Here is a 26402-nt window from a genome sequence, read left to right on the forward strand (position 1 = left end):
TCTGGGGACGAGCGTTCTCACAACACGTCACTGTCTCTGGGGACGAGCGACCACACTTTTTAACATATCAAACGCTGCCTCTTGGGGTCAGACGTTGTCTTCCTGGGCCAAATACTCCAGGATGACCATAAACTAAATTCACAAAACAACACATCTCTTGATGGCGTCAGGGTTAGGGTTATTTTTCATTTTTCTCGGTGCTGACACAGCCACAATGGATACAGTTCCTCATTTCATTTCTGAGCGTCAAAATGCAAGTAAATATATACAAACAAATACGCTAGGAACAGTACACGATTCTCGGTATGGCTTAGTACTTCAAGACTATGCTAACTTTCACGCATAAATTAAAACTGGCTTTCTAGCATTGACGTGGTCAATAAGATGATGTCGATCAGGTACTTCTGGCTTCAAGCTGCTCAGCGTTTTGCCCATCGAGAATTAGATCAACAAACTGCCGTAGAAAGCATCTACGTTTCGATGAAGATTTTCTTAGCATTTGTTACGGGTGACCTGGTGGGAAGATCGTCAGGATAAACCAAGCGTGATCACGTCTCAAGGACTGATGTGAACTGTTTGTATTAAGAGTTACTGCTGTTAATCTTCATCTAGACCCGCTATTTTGTGCCGATTGTGGTTATCGTCCTCAATTAATTAAATCTACAATTTAGTTACGTTCTATTCTCATTTTTGCTATTATCCAGCCTCCATGGTTACTCGATGTTTGTGCTTATGTCTAATAACATGAAGCCCGTCCATTCCTCCTTAGCTCTGTGAAAGGTGAAAAAATGATTCATAGGATTTCTGAGAATTGTAACAATTAGTACCGATCTTTACTCGTAGCTATTGTAGATTTTTTTCTGAACTTTTTCTTACTGCACACTTTTATTCCCTAACACTGAATGCCTCTTTTGCTGAATGTTTCTGACGGAGGAGGTGGACTATACGCAAGGCTTTGCTGCCCCCCCCCCCCACTAGGCGAAAGACAAATACTGCGCCCCACCCCACCCTATACCAAAGTCTAACAAATAAAGTATCAAGATGTGTTGTATGCACGGATTAGTATTGAGGTATCCTAATGACGGCGTCGCAATCTGCTGGAGCCGCTTCCTCGTCTAATCATGCAGCGACCTCAGAGGTCAAGGGTGAGATGTGACAAGAACACGTGTCTCGATGGGAGCAGCAACTTTTCTTTTGACAGTCGGCGGGCTACATTAGTCTGGGACGTCAATCAGTCATCAATTCCCAGTATGCGGGCATTCTGTTTAAAAACATTTCCATTATCACATGACTTTTCAATTCTTCAATACCTGCAAAATTTATATCATATTTGTAACATACCGTATTAAATGAAATTTAAACAATTTTGAACTGCTTTTATTCATCCCACTTGTGTTAAATATTTACCATTATTACATCCTAATCTAGATGGCACGTACGTTCGTGAAGTTCCCCCTCCCCCTGTCTGACACTACGTAACCGACCTATTGAGAATTTCATGACGTTTTTCATGTCCTTGCCACTTACAGTGTCAACCAGTATCAATAATGGACCCAACAAACTTTATTGAAACACGAGTATAATTTTGCTATTAAAGTTATTAATTCCATTTTACTGCTAAACTTAATTCGTTTTACAGATCAGAGTGCAATTTTACATCCACGAAATCGAAAGCAACATTAAACGTTTCCACAGAAGATCGAGGGTCTCGACAATGCAAAACATTCTTACACACCACACTGACACTGGCTTTTATTGCCTTGGGATTGTCCTCTATTGGGCAGTTTACAGATCGCAACAATTATTCAGAATGTAAAATGTCTGTTATGTGTGTTATGCAGTTTTGTAATAAGTAGGTCATTTATTGGCAATGTCAGTTCTGCATCTTACAATGGCTTTCAGGAGTCTGACTGTACATTCATTGGCGAATCCATCAAACTAACGGCTGACATTAATTTACAACCCATCAAAATCACTAACTAAACCAGAAACATTCTATTTTATAAACAGAACGGCTAAAGCACGCAAAATATAAATAAAACATTCTTTAAATGACTGTCTAAAAGAAAATCTTCCTTAATTCCAATTCACGTCCTTTTAATTTTAACTAGAACGACAAATAAACAGTCAAAGCATAACTAAAAGGCTGTAAACAGAATCAAATAGTCGATAACACAACAAAATGGGTGGTTGTCAAGTAACCTCTCTATTGCCCAAGGATAACTGAAATCACATGGCACACAAGTCGAAATAATTGGACAGCCAATAATAATAATAAAATTAATGATGATCTGTTGGTTGACATTGATGGACAGCGCGGCGCCTTCCCAACATATTGCAGGCAAGATGGACTGGGCGCGCTGCCGTGTCTACGAAGTGCCAGAGATCGCGCACCAGCACTACATGTACTGGTAACGGATTCACCGCACGAAGGAAACTAAGATGCGGCTAAATTATGAAGTAGTTGCGTTCTCTCTTACAACCATGTCCCCAGCATGGGACTCAACTCGTGACTTTTCAAGGGCGATAAACACAGTCTGGCTAGTTCTCTTTCTCTGACCCCTCTTTCACAATTCCTCCGGCAGATCCGACCGACCAGTTAAATCGTCAGTAGATAAGATACAACTTGGAAGGCAGTGAGCTGGATGGGAATGCTGACTACACCGTCCTTGTAAATGACAGGAACATCGCCTCCTTCCAGTTTCTCTTCCAAACAATTGCATCTGAAACAGACAATTAAAGGTCTCTGTAATAGCAAACAGCTTTAGTATTTTTGAAAGGGGGAAAAAAACACCACCTCTCTACCCAAATACCCCCCCCCCTTTGTCCCTTCGTGTGTGCTTATCACGTTTAAGATTTCAATGAAGCGACAACCTCTGTAGACACCAGAACACGTCGATGTCACTGTTGTGTATCAACACGTGCACCAGACACCAGAATATGTTTATAACTCGGACCAGTCGAGCAGGTCTTTAAAAACTATGGGCTGCGCATTTCATGGAAGGGGGAAATGTAGCATAATATCACGAGAATCTGGCCTACTTTTATTCTTCTCTTCTTTTCCTTTTATATCCTTTAATTCCTTTTTCCTTATATATATATATACTCTGATCTTTTCGTCTCTCTAGCTAAACTGAAATCGAAGACCTCATCCTGCTGAATACGTACGTAGACGTGGACCACTTTAAGCTGCAGCATCACAAGCGAGACAATTAAATCCAACGCGAACACAAAATCTTTCCACGGCATTAATTTTAGTATCACGCCGGTTTTATGACTGCCATGGTTGAATGAAGCCAAAGCACTGAGATGAACAAAAAAGAAAAGATAAATAACGATGACTTTATGAGGCAGCCTTCTCAGTCCTGCTTTGCTCGTCCTCAGTCGTATTTTCTCACGGTTGCAAATGAATCTTCTAAAAGGCGCGCTGCCGGCTGCTTTGCAGGCCGAGGTTACAATTAATTTCACAGCATTGCAGAGGTACAGAGTATATTCACCTAATCACTGCGAAGGACTAATTAATGACTAAGCTGATTGTACAGTCTGGCTAAATGAAGATAAATGCACAGAATCAGGGTAGAAATATCTATAAACATATCCATGAGGTGAACATACAATCGACCTGTTGGCCAAAACTATATTTTCCGTTTTTTTTTTTCTTCTCTCTCTCTCTGCCTTCACACACACATACACAAATACAGTATTCCGAAGCCATGTCCTCCAATGCTCACCCAAAATGCCAGTCTGTTTGGATAATTTGTCGCCCCTAATTACGAACCACAGTAGCATGCTGTCTTAAAAATCTTAACGTGATCCTGGATGAAAAAGAGGCTGTATATAAACAAAATTAAAGCTGTGGATTGTCTCACCTGCAAATAGAGTGCACAGGCAAAGAAGTCCTGAGAGTTGTCTGCACCTGACCTCCATAAGCTTCGTACAGCCTCAAGACCAGCACCTTGGCAGAGTCGTCCTCACTCTAGAAATTTAACAAATAATTCAGTGAATGGTAGCAGTTGATATTGTCATACTTTAATGATATCTGTTCTCTCCCCCTGATCCTTTTTATTCTTTCCCTCTGTCTAGGTTTCTTACATGTATGCCTCACCAAAATATTATTGCAAAATATTAAATGATTATATTACAATATGGATGCATTTACTATTCACATCTATGTAAAGATGTTTTTCATGTTTTCTATGCTTTTATATTCACCCTCTTCAGTTAAGGGCTATGGCCTTCACAGAATAAAGTCTAAAGTCTGTCTAGGTCTCTATGCATGCTCAGATGTATAGGGGATTCATATCTTCTGCTATGTAGCTTTTTAAGGTGCTTTTATGAGGCAAATTGTAATTTCCTCTGTTTAAAGTAGACTATATAGTCTATTATATATACCCAACTATTGCATGCACATGCACACACAAACATGCACCATCACACTGTGTGGAGCACACTTATGTTTGCCACTTCTGTAACTCTATTAGCATTTAAACCCTTTTTAATTAATAAAATAAAAATTATAATTACAAGAATCATAACTCACCATTTTGATGGTATCTAATAAAACTTCTTGTGAATCCAACCAGAAGAACCTCCTTGGAAGACTAGAAGTGACCTGAACAGAATCAGAAATGTGCAATGGACGGTTGAGTTCAAATGCAGCTTGCACCACACCAGCTTCTTGCCAAGAGCCTAAAACATGTGGAAAAAGTATTTTAATTCACAGAAAATAGAAAAGAAAGTTTCTTCCGAGGATACTGAAAGATTTGAGGCTACACTCTTAATGGTACATTATTTGCTAAAACCTTTTATGTAGGAATACTGCTCAGAAGTATGCAAGCCCCCTTTCCCCCCAACATTCTTTCCAGCCCAACATAGTGTCATAGTCCCTCTAACAATTAATCCATCCATCTCTCCAGCTCAACACAGTGTCACCATCCCTCTAACAATGCCCCAACCTTCTCTCCAGTGTCACCATCCTTTTAGCAATCCCTTCTCCTTCCCAGCCCGACAATCACTAAAACATTGGGGATTTCCCATCTTGGGTTCATCTTCAACATACTATTCTCTTTGCATGTTGCACCTGTTTACTGGGTTAAATAAATGTCTTTACCATAATACAGGTTTAGTAGCTAGCTCCTCAAAATAAAAAAAAAAAAAAAAAAAACTCCCTTACCGCTTGCCAACATTAACATTAGGTAAGTGTTTACTTGATTACAGTTATGATAAATTTTATGCTTGGCATGGGAATTTCTAAACTTTCTTTTCATATTTTGGAATCTAAGACGGCTTGTGTGTCAGATGTAAATACCATTACCTTCCTAAAAAATAACTCAAAGCAGATGTTGAGCTCTTCTAATCGTTGCTAGCAAGACATAACTAAAGCTGATATAACTGATCAGGTGCCTCGATCTCTACCTCCTACATCTGCATTACCTAGCATTTCACAAAGATTTTCTATTTATTTTCAAGCCATTTTGAAAGTAAAGAACTCAATCACTAAGACAGTGACATTCCTTTCTCTTCAACCCTATGTATATGGTGTGCATGTATATTTATATATTACATTTATTATATTTTCCACATAGCTTTCTTTCTGGCTAATTCGCTATAAATAATCCTTGCATTACCAAGCTAATTACCTTTATGGGGCATGACAGCATAGCAGAACTCATGACTTCCCATGTCTGCTGTATCATCAGGTGCTTTTGGTGACCGCAGCCTGTGCACACGAGCATGTGTTGATGCACACACATGAAATACTACACAGGGATATAACAAACTTGCTAACATAATTCTTAACATTATCATTCTTTAATGACATGCCATCACAATATCCTTTAAAATAAAAACTTCTAATAGCTGACATTGTAACTGTACTTAATTCACAATGAATAAAAATGTGCAATGCATTTCATTTGCCCCATGAAACAAACTTCCTAGCTGAAGGCAAACAGCACTGTGGAAATGGAAAACTCTAGACCAAAAACCAAGACAGAGGATACTAATCAGCCACAGCAAGCAAATCTCTCTAAGGATGGACTCATCAGGTTTGGTTGGCCACCTAGAAGACCATTCCAAACTGAAAGCATGGGCATCAAGGGTCATCAGCTTTGCAGGTAACCATCTTGAAGAAAATGATGACAAAAGAATGAAAAATGAAATCTTGACCTGCAGATACCTGACCTGGATAGAGTTGAGTATTTTGACAAAAACAGCAAAACAGATTCACCATCACTCTTGCAATGTACTGAGGATTGGGCACTGCAAGCTCAGCAGCCAACTCAGGAGGACTGGCATAATAGCTTTGTTGAGTGGCATACCAAACACCATAACACTTTTTGCAATCCTGTTTGCTCAACAAACCACAACAAATCTGGTCCCTAAACACCCATCTAAATGTCAATCAGCCTCTGACCTACACCGGAGAGCAGAGGTCACTGCCTGCAAGAAAAACATGATAAGGGCATGATTAGTCAAATGCAGAAGGGAAAAAACACCTCTCTGTACATCTAAGCAAACATTTTTAAAAAGACACTTTACTTACAAAGAAATGCGAAGAACTCCCCCAAAAGCAGAGTAGCCATATTTGGAATCTGTCATCACACTCAGACCCATGCCATACTGAGAGAGGTCTGCCCATTTCTGACCACACACCTGTTCAAATTAGTCAGGTTCCAAATTAATCCAGTTTTTGTCACACCATCTATTGCATAAATACAATAATATTTATACTAAAGCAACAAACAACAACAAAAAAATCAAAAGAAACAATCAAAACAAATAGCTTTCACATCTCAAAGGCTTGCTAAAACTGAAGATTTAGGGATTAAAAAGCTTACATATAAATCAAGATTTACCTCAAATTTGGCAGAATCCCAAGATGTATTATAGTGGTTGGGTCGCTGCAAAGCCCCAAACTGGACCTCATAGGTTGCCTCCATTGTATGCACTGATGACGGGAACTCCACTTTGAGGAATTTACGATTCTCATGCCAGTCAACCTTTACATCCAAAATTAAATGCTTCTGACTTAGTCATACATTTCTAATAACAAATGTCTGAGATCTAAGCAATTTCCAAATCAAGTTTATTTAAAATCAATCATGCCATTCAAATCATTGTTACAACATTGTTAAGAATCATTGCTAAACATCTTTTTCACTTGTCAATATACAAACATAATGCACCATCACTTTCTTCATCTCCTGGGATCTCCTGCAAGCACATACCTTGGTATGAAACCTGATGTAAGAACAGTTGGCATCTAGCTGAATGGTCTGCATGATAACACTCTTGCTGCTGATCTGATAACTCACCTGCACAGATAGACAAACACTTTTCAGTCCAGTCTGCCAAAAGGCAATGCCAATACCTTTCAGTCCTCACCAACAAGATTTTTTTGTTCCACTATTCCTTTTTGGAGCATAGTGCACTGTCCATCCTGTTCCTAAATTCTCCTCTTTGTTTCAGACAAAAACTGACAGCACAGCAATATAAACATTGCAGTTAGCTTTCTGCTGCCTTTCAATCTGCTTCAATTATTACCTCCACACTAACTCTCAGTGGTCCATTCTCTGTAATTTCTGCTTTCCGGATAACATCATCTAAAGGTCTCCTGAAATCCATGCAAAAGAGTAATTAATTTATGATTTACTCATTACCTGATATTTTCTTTATTCCTATTAACACAGTAAGAAAAAAATTCAGAATTTAACCATCCTTATGTGCAATGTTCATGTCAGAAATTGTTCAAGAGTCTTTCATGAGTAAGCATTTAGATGACTGACAGTCCAAGCATACCTTGTCTCCAGGTTGTAATCCATAACATCCCAAGCATCCCAGTACAGTGGCACATCATCATAAAGAATGAACTGGTTGCCACAGCAACCTTTCTTTAAATATTCTATGGATGATTCAGCAAGTTGCAGTGAAACCAAACGCCCAGAGGCATCAATCACAGCACGCAGGTGAGAATTATGCAGTACAATTAAGTCTCCCTAGTAGAAACAGAAATTAAAAATGGAGCAGGTCAGGCCACAGAGTCCCCGGTTTCCAATATTCTAAAGAAAAACTAACACATTATAGTGGTCGCTCTAAATGACGTCGACTACTTATGACTGAGAAACAAAGGCAAAACCAAAACATTCTCTGGATTATGTTTATTAAAACTTTTATCACTCATGGTGATACTTTGAGACTATGATTAGATATGGCATGCACATGAACCTTTGCTCCTAAGTCCAGACAAAGCAAATCTTGCAGATGTGAAAAGCCACTGTTATGATGAAATACAAGATTTGGACCACAAAAGCTAACCAAATAACAGAAGGTTTCCTCTATCCCACAGCAAACTTTTCCACTAATTAAATCATAATTTGAATACACAAATAAAACTTAAAATCAAATACCTGAACAACAGCACTAGCGTAGTTTTTGCTATCAATGTCTATCAAATAATTGTTTAGTCCACCAACACTACAACTTGGCACTTGAATCAGTGCTGCAAAAAAAAAAAAGGCAAAATATATATACCAGAGTATGAGTAAAGATGTGAACACAAGTTACAGCAATTTTTGAAAACTCGGATTGACCAAAAAAATTACACATTAAGTTAACAAAATAAGAAAATTTCAGATAAAGTGAAAGATATCTCTTGTTAACAGGAATGTACCATTATTCTCTTGTTGAACTCTACATCTCGTCTTCTTCTGACATAAAGTTATCACAAGCACAGTCTTTGCTGCTAGTCTGCTGGCTATTCTTACCAAGTGTATTAGCCTTCTTGTCAATCTGAGTCAGAGAGGGAATGTGTTGCTGTGGGGCTGATTCAATACTTCTATCTTGAGGTACTTCCACAACTGCTGTCCTCTGCCAGCTTAGTGTGTTCACCACCAAAGGTGAACCGTCTACCTTCCTTTCCTGATTCTGTTAAGATTTTCAAACATTCAGCAGGAAAAAAAACAAATAATTCTTTATAAATTATTTATCAAGCACATTTGATCAAATGACTTATGAAGATTCATTGATAAGTGATTCTTTTCCACTGCTTAGCTCTTTACCATTGTATTCTCAACACTCTTTTTCAGCATTTCAACTCACCAAATACGTGCCCAGCAGAGACAAAACTTTTTTTAGGAGTTCTGAACCTTCATTCTCTATCTCTGTAAAATAAAATGCATATTACTGTCAACCACAATGAAACAATAAGGAAATGCATGTTTACTTTTCCCAGAGGACATATGTTAAAAAGTTACATGCATTTCCTTCTTAACAAAACACTATGCACATAAAATATTCATGTCTAATGAACATATCAAGAAATAATCAAGTTGCCTTGACCATTTATAAAACAAATAATATGATATCATCATACACACCTCATAGAAAAGTTGCATATATGTGTTCCTGCTTTTCTTTATAAACTATCGTAATTCATGTAATACTTCTGTATGTACAATACATGAGAGTGCATATCACAGACTGTCAGGAAAATCTACTGAGACTCAAAACGATTTTAAAAAAAATCACTGGTATTGAATTTTTTACTTTTTAGACTTTCTTACATCAAAGTAATGACTAATCACCGACTTTTCAATGAGCTGCCCTAAATTACCTCTAGGATAAATAAAGTGTTATCTTGTAATAAGTTATCACATTTCTGTTTCATTATAAATTATACTTTACCTTTGTAGTACTGGTGAGCATCATCATATACCTATGGGGAAAGTGAACAATATGGAATACAAAACATTCACTTTTAAAACAAATGTTTACCACAAATATCTGTTTTATATATCTGCACTAGTTAAGATTTTAAAAAGCAATCTTTAGAGATTTACCATAACTTGAAAAGTATCAGTGGACTGCCAGATGTACTTTCATGATATTTTCATTTCTAAAAATCATGTGACCTGTTACAGTGATGCACAAGATAATAACTATAAAGGACTCACAATGGTGATCGAGGAACCTGGGAGCACATCATGAAACTGATTCAGCAGCACCAGCTTCCACAGCCTCTCCATAGCTTTGCCTGGGTATATGCAGTCTGGGTACGTGCAGTTTCCTTCTAATTCCTGACTTTCAGCAGTAGTACTACCTCTAAAAGCCACAGCCACTGTCCACAGCTGTTCTAACTCCTGAAGAAGAAATTCACAGCAACGATTTCTTCTTTTTACCTGCAACAAAAAATATTTTTCATTGAGAAATATATCCTTTCCATTTACCAAACTACAGTGGACACATAATTAACTCAATAATTAAAATAAAAGCAAAAAGAAGACTTCAATAACAACAAAATATAGCATAAAATAGCTGTTAAAATAGATATGAAATGTTGCTTTTTACTACAGATTCCCCTACTAACAGCAAAAAAAAAAAAAAAAAAAAGAAAAAATTTAGGAGTGACAACTAACAAAGAAAGACACATATGAACTTAAAAATTAATCATGAAAAATATGGTGTATCATTATTGCAAAGAAAATTTTTGGCTTACCTGGGCGTGGGTTGTGTAGGTTCCATTGTGCAATTCCAAATAAAGCTCACCTCTCCAGGTACACAATCTAGCCCTGTCTTCCTGCTCCACAGCCGAGAAAAACTCATTGGGTGTGCTCATCTTCACTCTGAAATAGCACATGGCATCTGATATGCAGATGATGACAGATACATCATCATATTAAATGTTTGTATAATATAAATATATTTAAGCATATTCTGTATAGTTATATATGAAGACCAGTAGTCATGCAACGTGTCATTGAGTTAACATAGTGTCTAGTGTAAATATTTCATATTTTTGTAGTGTCAGAACATTGTGTCTTGTTATAAGGAGCCAGTGTTACTAGATTTTGTTTAAGAAAAAGACAAGAAGGTAACACAGTATCACACTTTTAAGTTGGTGATGTTAATGAAGAAAATGGTGTTATCAACAAATTTTTTAGGAACTTTGAACTTGCAACTCGCTCCTTCAGTTTTTCCGCAGATATTATGAGCTATTTTAGAGATTAACAGATTGTGGTAAATCTAGAGGCATTCAGGTATTTTTTTCCTTCTTTCATGGGTTTTTCATTTTTTACATTTCAAGTTAAATATTTTGATAGAAAGGTTGCATATTTTCATAAATCCTAAATATACTAACAAGAAGAAAATTAAATGAAAACATTGCATTCCATGTTATTCTATAAATTTAATATAAAGGATTCTATTGAAAAAATAACATTAAAAGATATTATCCTTTTATGTTTTGCTATCAAAAATATACACATACTTCGGAAGACCATCAATGTCTTCCATGCGCTTCAAACGACCCAGCATATGTTCACTGAAAAGAAATACAAACAGGATCATCGTATTCACAGTCAAAAACACATCACAGCGATGGCTTTCCTCAAATTTGGATAAGGAACCATAATTTTACCTTACACCCATGATTTATTTCATCTTTAATTATTTCAAATACAGAATAAGTATAATTGGAGATCTAAGTATGTAGCTTAACTCATCATCATTTACTCATTTACACAATCAGTTTTATGCCCCCATCTAGAACTAGCATTTCAGAATGCCATCATGGTCATCTAATACCATCTAGAACATCCAAACCTTCTGTTAAAATTGTCTCTTTGCTCTCATTACAGAACCAAGGTCAATACTTACTCAGGGCCATTTCCACCATCTCCATAGCCGAAGAGAAAAATACTACGTGAAGACCGGCCTTTGTCTCTGAAGTTGTTCACAGTGTACAATATCTACAGATAAAATTCATGCATTATCACTAAAAGCATTTTTTATAAGTTTCAAATTTGTACTCAAATTAAATGTAAGTTTTATAATAATCAATTCTTTCTTTCATAAGAAAGAACGTTTTTCATCTTAAAATTATGATCTTTACGCTGTAAGAATCTGGCATCTTAGTAGCACACTGGTTCCAGCACATGGGAACTAGTTGTTAATTCTGCTCATATTAAGGTGCTTCAAGAATTTTTATTCCTATTCTTGATGCTTTTGATGACATGTTCATAATTATCAAAGACTAATAAATAAAATGGCACATGGCATTAAAGAATCTGAACAATATATATTTTTAAGTGAAATGAACATTATTAGTAAACCAAGCCATACATTCCAAGGACGTAACATTAAGACTTAAGTTTTGTTCCTATAACAAATCTTCAGATCCAAAAATCCAATTCTCACTCTTTTTTTTTCAATCAATGTTGGCCTTGTGTGTGTTTGTGTGTTGGTGGTGGTGGTGTGGTGGTGCATGGCTGTGCGAGGTGTTGTGGTGGTGTGTGATGACGTGTAATATAGATCGTGGTTGCGCGTGGTAATGGTGTATGAGTGGTCGTGACTGGGTGGGGTGGTAATGGTGGTGTGTGTGGGGTGGTAGGTGTGTGATAGAGAGTCTGAGTATGTGTGAAATAAACTCTGGAATTTCATCCAAAATTTGCTCAAACATAATGTTTAAAATAAAAGTCATTAGGTCATTCAGAAGTCCTGCATACTTTCAGACTGTTACAAAAAGTGAAATCTAATGAAATCATCTGAAGCTGTATAATGGTATAAATTATAAATGAATAACGAAAACAAAAATTTAAAGACAAATAATTTGAATTATGATTAGTCAGACATTTCAAACAAAATGTTAAGCATCAAAGAAATTAGAATGTCAAGAACTTTGGTTTTAACAATTATCAATAAAAACAAATAATACTGTACCTGTTATGTCATTAAGCCATAATGTATATGGAAAGAACTTTAAAATAGTGTAGATTGTTAGTATAAGGAAACAAATCTTTATTTATGATCTCTATATCCACATGCATGTCAAGGAGCTGCACTTAAGGCTTGTCAGTTAAAAGTTTTTGAAGATACTCACAACAAAAAGTACATCTCATAGTCCACTTACATCACTGATCATTACGTCCTATCTTATTTAACCCTCTGAGCATGACATAAAAGTGTAAGTATTACAAAGATCAGCTAATAACTGAAGACTGTGAAGATGACAGTGGGTGAAGTTTGAATTTTTATTTTTTGTTGCTCTCAGGTAAACATTAGACCAAGAAAACTATACATTTTTGGAAAGGAGAAAATTTGAACTTTGCAATAAAAGTAATGAAAATTGTCATATTTCCCAGCAAAGCCATAATTGTGGCCTATCATGCCCAAAGGGTTAAACTAATTCCAGATATTCATCAACTCAAAGATACATGATTCCTACACTATTCAGTCTCACCTCCTTCACCTGGCCCTCCATATGGTACGAGTCACCAGGTGGAAAATGACTTAGGACTTTAGATCCATCAATTCCTTCCCACCAAAATGTATGGTGCTGAAATTTTTTTTAATTTGTTGTGATCTCTTTACTTTGACATTGTGAAAGGAAGATCAAGAGCAAAGGCAGAAATTAAATAACATCAAAGCAAAAAGCCAAAGAAAAACCCCAAATCACAAACAAAACAAAAAAAACTACATACTACACTGAAAGCTGATGAGGCAGCATGCTCAGTGTCTCACCTCTTTAACCTGACATTCCATACAGTATGAGTCTCCAGGTGGGAAGTGAGTCAGGACTGTAGAGCCATCAATCCCTTCCCACCAAAATGTGTGATGCTGAAATGCCAACTGGTACTGAAAACACCATCTATATACTACTGCTACCAACAAATCCTCACTGTGCTGCCACTTTGATGTATGAACTATGTAGCTTGTAATTTTCTGTTCACCCATTGTTTACCCATTTATTCCCAGTTAGTTTTGCTCTCTTCATAATAAAGACTTCTTTCAAAGTTAATAGAAGATGTTCTGTGCACAATAGAAAATTAAAGTGCAATAGAGTATCAAAATATATCTGCAGTCAAGTGTAAGTCTACAGGTGTCTAACTACTGACAACATTGAGAACTAAAACATAAAAAAATATGACCAGCATTTTTCACTCCGAATGCCTGATGGCAGTTAACACTCCCTTTTGTGTATTTCAGCAGATGATATTTTGTTAACAAAATTGAAATGGCTTTTAAAATTATCAAATCAAATCATTTGTCAGACAGCTGTTAGATGTAATCTACGCTGAAAATAAAATCTGAGTTCTTTTAGTATAATTGTGTCCTATATATAGATCTATAATAAAAAGATGCATGCTATTATGACATCTGCTCACCGGGAATTTATTAATGAGGTTCCAACTCAGTTTTTGGGTGAGAAAGCGAGTGATGCCACATTGTCTCATGATCTGGGGCAGCTGGCCAGAATATCCAAAGGTGTCAGGAAGCCAGAACTGTTTTAAAAGAAATAAAAATTCATCTTTTAACTTTCCATGGTAATGATAATGAACATTTTTACAGCGCTTTTCCAATGATTTGCTCCGAGCACTTTGATCCCAGAAGTGATAGACAGACCTATCCTCATAACTGGAATCACTCACACCATGCATCAATATTGCATGTAACAGACATGCTCACTTCTACAACAGACATACCTACTCATACACAAGGCAAATACAGACACATGTTATGCACACTCATGGTCAGGACAGGGTCACAACAAAGTCTCTCTTATGATTAAGATGACTAAGAGAATCATAGTGACGAAGGCTAAAGGTAATCAGTTCCATGTTGATGGGCTGGTAGGAGAAAGACATCTGGCCATACTTCTTGTCTTAATGGGACTTGAAAAAGCTTGGTGTCAGAAGATGAGCAAAGAAGTCGTGTGGACATATAGATAAAAGTGATTTCAGCTTAATCAGCTTAATTTTTTTTCCCTAATACACTCATACCACTATTTATGGTAGAGAACATTTTTTTGGTTTTAGATAAAAATAATTAAATAAAAAGAAAAGTACTTAAAATAATTAAAGCTATCAACCTTAATTTACTTGTGCAAATCTGTAAACAGGTTAAAGTTTTTATTATTAACACCTCCATTCATTATCAACTCACTGACAATGACTCATTAGCATTTTTTCTGGAACACACATTAATGCTTATCCATATATATATTTTTCATCAGACACATGCACTTATTATACTTTCACTCAGTCTAAACACCATCAGCTAATACTCACAGCACAACATATAACAACAGTCAAATTAAAAAAAAGAAAGACATAAGCTTTCAGTCTTTCTAATCTTTGGTGACATGAACTGATGTGATTGAAATAAATAAGCAATAGGCTACTAACCTCTGTGCATTTAATTCCAAACTCTTGTTGAAAAAAACGCTGTCCATACAGAAACTGCCGAACAAATGCTTCACCACTGGGCACATAGCCATCCTACAAACACAGAATAAAGAATTCCTGTAAAATAAAAATTATAAAAATGTATGATTGACTCTAAACTGCAATTGTAATACAGATATAAGCCAACATATAATTGCTGCAAAATAAAAAGTTATAAACTGATTCAGCAGTATCATAATTACAAATGAAAAGAAGTCACCATTTCAACCCAAGTGCCTCCCACTGGTACAAATTGTCCTGCATTTACAAACTTGCAGATGTCCTGGTATATGCTTGGATAATACTCTTTTACCCAAGCATACTGCTGTGCCTGCAACATAACCTTAACTACTAATGATTTCAGCTTCTGAATTCCTTATAACCATTGAAAGTCACAATTTTTAAAAAATATTTTCTGAGTTCTAACTCAGAAACTATGAACAAGTACATCCTTTTATGCATTATGTTTCCTGTAGTATCATTCTTCTTTTGCTTTTCAAGCATCAGAGTTCTTTAAAAGTGCCTTTGCAGACAGACTGATTTTCTAAAGCTACAATTTACTGCAGTTCACTTATGATAGATGAGTCATCCTTGTCTAATGTATATGCCAACATATAAAGGAAAGATGGAGAAAGCTTGCAGACATGATCATTTCAGACCTGAGAGCATGTGAAGGTAAAATTGGGATACTGCTCCATCAATCTTAATGTGCAGCTCCAGCTTCGTGCACATTTACGAATAGTTTCTGCATATGGCCATAGCCATGCTATACATAAAGAACACAAAATCACAAATACTATAAGATAATAATCTGTTGTGTTTTAATTTTAATTGTTTAAATAAGTAAAATTTATGCTACAGCACTATTATTTAATTGCTCAAATAAACATAGAGCATGGATGCCTAAATCAGAAGGTGATAATTGATCTAATTTTAAATATGAAAACTGTATTGAATCACTTTATACAATAACACTTTACATGGATAATCAAACCAGAAAAATAAAATAAAGTATGTGAATTGTACATTTAATTCTTCTTCACATATTTCTACTGCAGAATTTGACTGGTATCATGTCTAAGATGAAATAAAGAAATATATTTTGTCAATGTCAGTTTTGGTCAATGCCTCCAATTTCTCCAGGCTTGTAAAGTTTCAAAGCTTTTTAAAAATTTCTTAAAAACATCTCTGCAATGCTTCAAATCTTACAGAGAGAGAAAGACTAATAGTATGAGAAAAAGAAAAAACCCAAATTAGCAAGTACATGCATGCAGTCATTTACACTCTCACACTATCTTTCTTTCTCTCAGTCACTCAAAGAGGCACAACAAGACAAGAAAAGAAAAATGAGGTGGATAATCTCTCAATAGAATAAGCAACATATACTGTTCAGAATGTAACAAGAAAAAAAGCAAAAGCTCAACTGGACAATATAAAGGGTGTACACAAAGTCTCTTTACAATTTAAAAAAAATTACTAAAAGGGCAATAGACATGTTAATCAAATTTGTCATCATCACAGTTTTTAATCACATGGTATTTGTATATTTCAAGTACCCTCTTGATGAAAGAGAGGCTGTTGAATAAATCCCTAAGAAAGATGGCTACTCCTCAACAAAAGGCACAATGTGTATCGTGGTTTGTTGAAACAAAATCGGATAAGCAGACTAGGTAAAACTACAGGACTACAGCATCCACCATCACATCCATCACATTGTGCATGGCACACGATATCTGCCATCATGTCTATCAATTCATGAATGGCACAAGACATACACCATCATGTCTGTCAAGTTGTGCATGGAACAAGAAATGTATGGAGACAGGGACAGTATTGGATAAAGAGAGGAGTGGATGACAAAGAAAACGTTGATTGTGTAAGACAATCCTTCACTCTTTCTCCTTCAAAATCTATGTGTACTGCTGCCAGACAGTTACAGCTATCACATTCAGCAGGTGAACAAGCACGAGCGACTGATGGTGCCCACATAGAAGGGTATTAAATAAGGCAAAAAAAAACAAACTTGAATGTCTACTTCTCCTCCTCTAATAATTTCACAGATTTGACTGTTTATTTGTTTTTTTAATAAAATCTTGAAATTGTAAATAGACCTTGTGGACACCCTCTATTTATATATTTAACTTGTCAGACTAGAAAACTACTTTCTCATCAATTATTTGCTACAGAAATTTATAATGGCTTATGATATATCCAAACCTGTATCAATATGGGAATGGCCCATTGCATAAATGGTGTGCTGACTTTCTCCATTTCTTTGCTTGAAGAATTTCTTTGCAATGTCACTGGCTCTAAACATTATGTAATGCAGTATTTATTTGCAAATCAGATGCTACAGAAGTAATCTATTAAGATAATCAATGGATAAAATTACCTTATCAAAGCAAAAACAAGCACTTAGCAGCATCAGACATGAGCATAGTTTTGGTCTTCCACTAAGATTATGATAATAATAAAAAAAATGTAAGACTGGTATAGTGCATACTCAAAAGGTGCATGCTCTTTGCATTCGAATGAGACATGGACAACATATGAAGGAACAGAAGGATGAAAAACAGTACTGATGATGATGACTAATAAAAAACAAACATAGAAAATGTGAAGAGGTATCAGATAATAAAATTTAGGGTGTTGCGATTCAACAGAGGAAGACGAGAAGGAAAAAAGCAATAATCAGAAAATGAGGGTTTTTTAAACAGTTTGAGGGGGGGGGAATTGGTGTTTTACGCCGTGTCAGCAACTAAGGCTATATTACGGCAAGCAGCCAGCCCTGTAAACAGATGCCACGTGCAGAGAAAGATCAGCATGCCCGAGACGAGAAATGAACTCAGGGCAGCCAACCTGTACTGTATTGGTGACAGGCGCTAACAGCGCTAACCGTTGCGCCACCGGACCGCTTCTAAACAGTTTTGAAAAAGGAGTAGCATTGTGTAGAGGAGTAATATTCAAGGTAGTGTATTTTCAGTGCAAATTTAAAAGATCCAATGTGGATAGGTGTAGAATATGTAAGATGAGAGAGTTCCACTGTTTTGCAGCACAATAACTAAAATTCCTGTGACCATATGTTCTTGGTTTGGTGACAAGAATAGCAAGGATATAGTCATCAGACGAAGAGCATAGTTTTCTGGCTAGGATGTAGGGAAAAAGAAATTCAGAGAAATAGTCAGGCAGGAGCCAGCAAAGAAATTAAAATGCAGCAGATTTTTACTGGATGCATAGCCAGTGCAGAAAATGAAGAAGAGGAGTGATATGGCTCAGTTCCTAGCTCATAAGTATCAGATGTGCAGCGGAGTTCTGTACTTTCTGAATTTATTAATGAGGTATGAGGGGCAGCCTACGAGCAATGAGTTGCAGTGATCAAGCCTAGAAAGAACAAATACAGTGTTGGTAGTGTGTGTAGATAGAATGTGACGGATGGTGCTATCTTATGTAGCTCATAATAGGCAGAATGAGAGACTGCTGTAACATCATTCTAGGGTCATGTCAGCAGTGACGATGAATCCCAGATTCCTGATAGACGACATCAAGGCGTTTTTGGTTTCATCCACCTTGATGTGTTTGGGCAGACTGACAAACAATGATGTCTTCTTCTCAAGTACAGGAGGCCTTCTGTTTTATCATCGTTGAGTTTAAGCTTGTTTTTTACCATCCAGTCTTTGACGTCACTAATACAGACTTCTATAATGCTGATAGCAAGGGAGACTCAGCCAGTGGAGTGGAACAGTACAGTTGTGTCATCAGCATATGATCATGAGAAAAATGTGAGACTGGATGCATGATGAAAGTGGTTTCATGTACAAAATGAACAGGATGGGGTCGAGCACTGAGCCTTGGGGAACCTAACAAGAAAGTGGAGCAGGACAAGATGTTATATAGACCCTCTACAAACAGTCTGGATCCTATCAGTGAGATAGGAGCTGAACCATAGTAGTGAGGGTCCAGAAATTCCATAGAGAATATATAGTGGTGAATGCAGCAGACAGGTTCCGTAGAGTTAAGGCAGAAACATCCTGTGTCTATATTATGATCAAGCAAGTGCTAAATCTTTAGAGACATATCTTTCAATTTTGCACTATTACCATTGTTCCTTAGAGTTTCTTTTCAAAGATAATATTTTATTACTAGTACTTTAATAATACCAGATCTCTTATTTATATTTATGAGCACACTTGCACCAAGAGAAAGAAGGTGAGGAGGGGTAGGGACAAATGGTAAAATACTGAAAATTTGAAGATGATGCTGCATGAAACATAAGGGACATGCAAATTTAGTTAGCTCTTTGTAATACCTGTTTATGAGGAATCCGTTTTACGTTTAGATCACAGATGTATATCTGTATATCTCTGGACAGCTTGCAGACAAAGTTTCTGCATTAATCTCTAGAATGAGGCCAAAGCACAAATTTGCTTTGTTTTACTATCAACATCAAAGAGAAAAGCAGATGATGCACTCTATGTTGGAGTTACAAAAACTGTTGTATCTATATTTTTTAGGAAATGAAAGTTGAGGACTTTTGTCCAAAAAAGACAGAAATCAAATGTAATAAGTAACAAATTTATTGATTAGACAATATGGAAAAGTAATGGAATATGACAACTGAATATCTATAAACACTAACTACCTATTCCTAGATTCCTAATACGAACAAATGCAGGGTATACAATATTTTCTAAGGATTTGCTTATTTACATTAGATGCTTAAGAAATCTGCAATTTATTTAAACTCTACAGACAATATTCACTTTACCTGTGATAAGTTTCTCTATTTTTCGGATCACAGGTATTGACAAAGTCATTTGCTGCATACAAAGCTTGAAAACCCCTCTCCGCCTCTGGAAGTTCCTGTATTCACAACAGCAAATTTTAGTCATGATACACTCTCCTCTAACTCTTTCATTAGGTCATTTGTACACTAAAGTTAAATAGTCACAAGACAAATATGAACCCTAAGACCTCTCGCTGCAGTAGGGAAAAGCAAGTATTTTAACTACAAGACTGCAACACTCTTCCCTTTTTATTCTGTATGCATGCTTTATTTTGTTTACTTCATCACATATTTCTGTTTTCTTTTGCTGGAAAACACTATTAACATGATCATGTAAGACACTGCAGGAAGCTTAAACAATGGCTTTACTTACTTTGCTCATCCCATGTAGTATTTCCAAGTCAAGTATTAAGGTTATACACATCTCTGTCAAATATTGCTATCTCAACTCTTTGTAGTGTAAAGTTTTTGCTGGGGTCACTTGGTGCTATCATACCATTTTTCCCCACACCAAACAGTCCATTGCAGGCCATTTCAATGTAAACTTGATAGCTAACACAAATGAAACTGGACTTGATTTAGATCAAAGAGCAAGAATACTGTTTTACAGATAAAAAATTAAAATATATGCATCAGAATAAATAGTTCAAACATATTTTTGTACTCTGTATTGTGTTTATGTTCAGAATTGACAAAATCTAAAGGTAAAACTAAGGATTAAAAATTAACAGCATAAGAAAGTAAAAGAATATTGATGTAAACTCCTTATATCACATTAAACATCATGTCTGTGCAGTTCCATGTTGGTAAAATCATAAAAACTCTTTGACATATTATTTCTGATTCCTGAAACATTGTAACTTTAGAATTATAAATTTATGATGTCATAAACATACATACCTTAAACTGTTCTTTTCATGTTTGTATGACAAAATGTAATCAAATCGGTCTTTTTCTGCACTTAATCCCTGCAAATAAATAATAAAATCTAGGTTTCAATATTCTCAGATGTTTATTGTAAGGAAAATTATTGACAAAAAGGTTAAAGTACATCATAAACATTCAAAATGTAAAACTCCCAAAAGTGGAAAGTAAAGAAATTCATTAAGTTATAACCTCTGAGAGTTTTATGAAGAACACAAGGACAGAACATGCATTAAAAACAAACCTCTGAAGCAAATTATTAAAAGAAACTGTTTACAGTTACACTGTTATCACATTAGGCTGCTGGAGATAAAAGTACTTTAATGACTGACTTTCAGAAGGTTCAAAAAGACAGTTATAGGTTCAGATATAAAACCATTTGATATGAAAAATATTAAGTTTATGCTTGTCAAATGTTAATACTCTACCTATACCTGTTTGGGCTGTCCATCAATCCAGACCATGGCCTCACTCCTTGAATCCCAGATGAGTCTCACTTCCTTATGTACCCAGTTGTCAGGCACAGTTATGTTTAAGCAAAACCAGTGAGTAGCCCACCTAAAAAGATGAACAGACATAATTAAGTGATCTGATAATGTGTGACTGTATTAACAAGGATCTAAATACAAAGTCTAACCTAAAATATCTAATGCAAACTTACGATGGGCCAAAGGAATCTCCACTTTCACTGGTTTGAATTTCCCTTGGATGGCTTCAGCATATGTTATTCTTCCTGGGGCTGCAAAGTGGGATACACTGGTGACTGGTATCCTCTCTGGATACAGCCTATAGAATGCAAACTTTATATTAGTTACTGCTAGTAATACATCATGTACTGAAAGAAAAACAGACTGACATATATACACACAAAGGCATAAACATATGTTTATTTTGTTTTCCCTTTTTATCATGAAGTGTGTAAGCTTAAAACTGCTCATTTTAGGTCTGAGTCATTAAATAATCACAACATAAAGCAGAATGTTCCTTAACATCCCTATCTGGCTGATGTTCTCACCTGCTCTGTAGGTTTATATCAGCAAAATGATGAAGCGATATGAACTTCTCAGCTCGCTCCAGAGTTGTTCTTCTGTGTTTGAAAGTAATGTGTGGCTCCATTGCTTGAACAAATTAAGGGACAGTTTGATTACGCTTCCATTTCATACCAATTTGTACTTTACAGTTTGATACTTCTATTATAAACTTAACTTCCATTACCTGCATGAGACAGGAGTCTTTATCTAAATATATACTGGAGATTGCCAAAGATGAATACAAATAAAAATTACATTAACAGGGAAGATTATTTTCATGTTTACTGAACCAGCCACTGAATAATCCTGAAACACTAAAAGCACACATTAAATTTAACAAGAAGTGCTGATTTGCATTACAATAAATTGACCTTTTACCTGTGATTAAATGTTTCCACCAGTTCTCTACCTCTCTCACTTCTCTGACACCTTTTCCTCTCTGTGCATGTGTGCACGCAAGTACTGTGAAAGAGATACAGTATGTGTCTTAGTGTGAATAATTATAGCATGAAGTAGTTGCTTGTTTAATGTCTGCTTATGTGCCTTCTATAAAAATTTAGAGGCTGATGGGAAAAAGCACTATATAAACACAGATATCTTAAGGATGCCGAAACTTATAGGCACTCCACTTTTTTAAATCTGACATGTTGGACTCTTCTTTGCCTTAATTTATCAATTCAGGTTGGTTTAAGTACCATCCCGTTTTCCAGTGTGTGAGAAATCTCACTAATGCATATTACCAAAGTCTGTCAGTATAATTGTTCTGTCCCTGCTGTTTGACTGTATCGATATGCATAGGTATTGCTTTTCGTGCTTGATTAGTGGGTTAATTGTTCGTATGGTATATATGTCTGAATGTGTGCATCTATTATGTACCTTAGATGGTCGGTTGCTTGCTTTAGTGGGAAAGTGCTTCGACCTAGTGATGATTTCGCACTATATGTGGAGAAGAAGTGGGAAGGAAACCCCCCGTCGGCTGACCGTGCGAACAGGTACCACACAGTTTCTCGAGACAATATCTGAACCCTGAGCCTCTCTCTGTAGTTGTGACATGCGAGTATTTGAACCACAACAAAATCGAGCGCAAAAGTATTATATACCAGTTGAATATATGTGCCTTGTTGGCATTTTAATGTTGTATCAGCCGTTATTTTGTCATGTCATCAGCATTCTTTAAAGTGATGTGTACTAAAGATAAATAGTGAACAAGATGATTGCAATTTGCTGACGCATTTATAACTTTTACAAAAAAAGCTTAATCTGTTTATGTTTCGTACAAAAACTCTAACTTACAGACGGACTAAACTGCTCCCTTGCACGCCCACCCTTCTGGCTGACCAAGACCTCAGCGGAAGTTAGGTGGTTTATCCAGGCCAAGGACGGTGTATGCACGGACAAGTTCGTCGTGTATCTGTGTGTTTTTGACACACTTCAGAACACAAAGCAATGGCTGACCAGGCTAAGAAACTTCCTTGGGATCCATGGAAGAACTATGACATAAGCCAGAGAGAGTTGAAGGCTATCAGGGAAAGAGCCAAAATGCGAGATGCCATGAAGGCTGAATGGCAGAAAAAGGTTACAGACCCTTACCGTGGCTCACACGACGGAGGTCATATAGTGAGTCAAGTTTTACTTATTTGATAACAGTCAATACTAATCTTAGTGGCATTAAGAGAGTTCCACTCATTAGCAGTACAGAGGGAGAACGTCTGGTAACAAGGACTAAACTAAATTATCTGTATTGGGCATACGAGCATGTCACTATTGTATCATGCTTACCTTCTACCTTTTAATTTTAATAAATTAAAAAGATAAGAAGTATTTTTTTTATCCTAAAAATATGCTGGTAAACAGTAATCAGACTTGTATGTGCTAAAACTTTGATATTGGAATTGCGTAAAGGCATCAGTAATTAGAATGCATAGTTCATCCAAAGACACATAGTTTATTCCATTGTTAAAGTAAAGTATGTGTCTAATTTTATTTCAGTGAAAGGAAGATTTAAAGATTGTGATGTTCTTTCTTCTTTTACAGTTTGACCCTGCTGTGCAACGCTTTATGTCAATGCGAGCAACAAATTTTGACCACTTTAAAGTGACACCAAAAACCACATGGTTTGGTTTCTTATATATAGTGTTGCCTGTTGGCTTATTGACATATATATCCACGAAAGACAAGGTTGGTGCAATTTTTACAAAGATAATTTTTAGTTTTTTTTTTTCATTTTGGCCCTTAGAAAGGAAAGAGTGCATGTGTGTGCCCATGTGTATGCCCATGTGAACATATGCAGGGAATAAAAGTATGACACGGTTTATTTCAGTTAATTTAAGATTTTATTATTTTGTGATGCTGTCGCTTATATATGCTATATTTCTACATAACGGTTCATGTGTATGTTTGTGTCTGTGTGTTAAAATATCTTACAGGAAGAGAACGAAGCCAAATTGCGATCTGGACAAGTTCCTTACAAGGATCGCCTGTGGAAATTCATGTACTGAATGGATTTGGTTCTGTCCTCTACATGATTTTGTGTGGACTTTAGCGCAAAAGAAATCATAGAGCTTGAACTTTCATTATAATAAACTTGTTTGTAAATGAGCACCATTTATCTTAAATTGATTTGTTGCCAAATAAAGTAAACAAAAAAAAAAAAATAAAGAGAGTGAAGGCAAGTGCAGATAAAGCCATGGATCATACTCAAGTTTTAGAGGGGAAAAAAATAAAAATGATTTTAAAGATTGTTTAACACCTGTTGTAGTAAGTGTTGTCTAGGGACACTCAAATAGCAGCTCGCAGAACTTTCAAGCTTCCGTAACCACATCATCTACTGTTTATCTTACAAAATCTAATGAAACCCCCCATACTGTTCAAGATTTACAGATGCTGACCTCCAGTCAATAAATACAACCACTTTTTAGAGATGACATGCAACCACTGATTACTGAAGTTGTGAGACATAAACCATTTCCCTCTGCTTCTAGACAGACATGCAATCACACATACTAATGCATACAGATTAAATATGAACCTGATGAGTGATAAAATATGCTTGGATGAGCACAGATTTGATAGGACCTAAATGAAGGGAAGAAATAACAATATCATGACAGAAAAAACATAGTATAAAAAAAAAAAAAAAGTGTGCAAATGAGTAATCTTTATACCTGTTAATGATTAGTAGTCCTGCCTTGCCTTACTGCATCTTCTCATAACAGTGTCAAGATATTACAGTGGTTCGTATCTAGGCTGTTGTTGAATCACCTTCATTATTGACTGGTTTCTTTGATGACCTTCCAAAGAAACAGTATACTGGGACAGCAGTAAAGTGCCTCTCACCAAATCAGTAAAGATTTTGAGTTTTGGTTCAGATCTTGCTTCCATCAAATACATTTGATTCTGGGTGTAAGCACACCCTTACAGATCTTAAATTGCAGATTGGCAAAAACTGCAACCAGCCAACCAATCTGCTACATTAGTTTAGTCCTTGTTACTTCTTGAGGAGCATACACACCAACACCTCGCCAGTAGATCCGATTTTGGCCAGCCCCCTTCAGTTAGGCAACCTGCTACATAAAGGCTTGTATAGTGCAGAACACTCACTATGTAAGTGTCATGCTCAGAAATCTGCTCTATAATGTATATGCATCCTATTTAAATATAATTAAAATAGTGTGGAGCCATATGCCTTGAAATCTGGCTGGCACATGGATCTGACCCTGGACTGTGCTTGCATCAGGTTAAATCAAATATGCTAAGTTCAGAATAACTGCATTATGCAATGTGCAGCATTGGCAGAGTATTTAGGTCTTGATATTGACAAAAATGTCTTACCCTCTCAAAAAAACTACCCAAAAGTCCTTCATATTGTGCATGTGCACAATTTTAAGTATAATATTTTTTAACAGCATCAATTTTAAGTATAAAAATGTAATTAGAATTAAAATTTTTTAAAGTATATAGTCCAACCATGAAAAGATATCTGTTATTCTAAACAGAATTAGTTACTACTACTAGCATACACATTTGCACATGCGGGGAGTGTGGTGTAACTATTAGAACAGGAAGAATGAAGAGAAGTAGTCTTTGACTGACCAGCAGCCACTTTAATCTGTGAAAAATGTTCAATATACAACAACAGTGAAATACTTCGGAATGTAAATATTATGCAATAACTCTAAAAAAATAATTGTGACAATGCTTATAAAATGGTATAGCATAAGGATAAAAATGTGTTCTTTTGAACTATCTAACTAAATAATATCCTTACAGCTCAGGAATGGTTTGATCTGCATTATTTCAATATTTAATAAAGAAATGCATGCTAATATTTTTACCTTTACAGCAAGAAATAAAGTCTATGGATGTACAGTAAGCAGAAACATTATAATTACCATTTCACTTAAACTATCTAAATATGTTACCTTTTGATGATACTGTGTCCAT

At 36.0% G+C, this 26402-nt stretch overlaps 2 protein-coding genes across 2 annotated transcripts; one reads left to right on the forward strand and one right to left on the reverse strand.

Annotated features, from left to right (window-relative positions):
* Positions 1 to 1545: 1545 nt before the first annotated feature.
* Positions 1546 to 23381, reverse strand: LOC112572253 (alpha-mannosidase 2C1-like). Its single transcript, XM_025251834.1, is given in 34 exon segments — positions 1546 to 2723; positions 3870 to 3976; positions 4541 to 4689; positions 5640 to 5719; positions 6545 to 6654; positions 6858 to 7001; positions 7230 to 7316; positions 7546 to 7615; positions 7801 to 7997; positions 8409 to 8500; positions 8766 to 8925; positions 9100 to 9161; positions 9685 to 9715; positions 9954 to 10178; positions 10496 to 10622; positions 11267 to 11320; positions 11656 to 11747; positions 13238 to 13333; positions 13519 to 13614; positions 14163 to 14279; positions 15183 to 15275; positions 15442 to 15552; positions 15881 to 15987; positions 17439 to 17530; positions 19987 to 20081; positions 20378 to 20419; positions 20421 to 20556; positions 20905 to 20972; positions 21363 to 21486; positions 21590 to 21611; positions 21614 to 21714; positions 21944 to 22046; positions 22338 to 22421; positions 23253 to 23381. Coding segments are annotated over 32 exon segments (3312 nt in total). The 5' UTR covers positions 22045 to 22046; positions 22338 to 22421; positions 23253 to 23381; the 3' UTR covers positions 1546 to 2599.
* On the forward strand, positions 23311 to 24606 carry LOC112572254. Its single transcript, XM_025251835.1, has 3 exons — positions 23311 to 23576; positions 23994 to 24137; positions 24386 to 24606. The coding sequence occupies exons 1-3, from the start codon at positions 23406 to 23408 to the stop codon at positions 24455 to 24457; spliced, it is 387 nt and encodes a 128-aa protein (XP_025107620.1). The 5' UTR covers positions 23311 to 23405; the 3' UTR covers positions 24458 to 24606.
* The last annotated feature ends 1796 nt before the right edge of the window (positions 24607 to 26402 follow it).

This window comes from Pomacea canaliculata, linkage group LG9 (genome assembly GCF_003073045.1).
Source record: "Pomacea canaliculata isolate SZHN2017 linkage group LG9, ASM307304v1, whole genome shotgun sequence".
In the NCBI taxonomy this organism is placed as follows: Eukaryota; Metazoa; Mollusca; class Gastropoda; order Architaenioglossa; family Ampullariidae; genus Pomacea; species Pomacea canaliculata.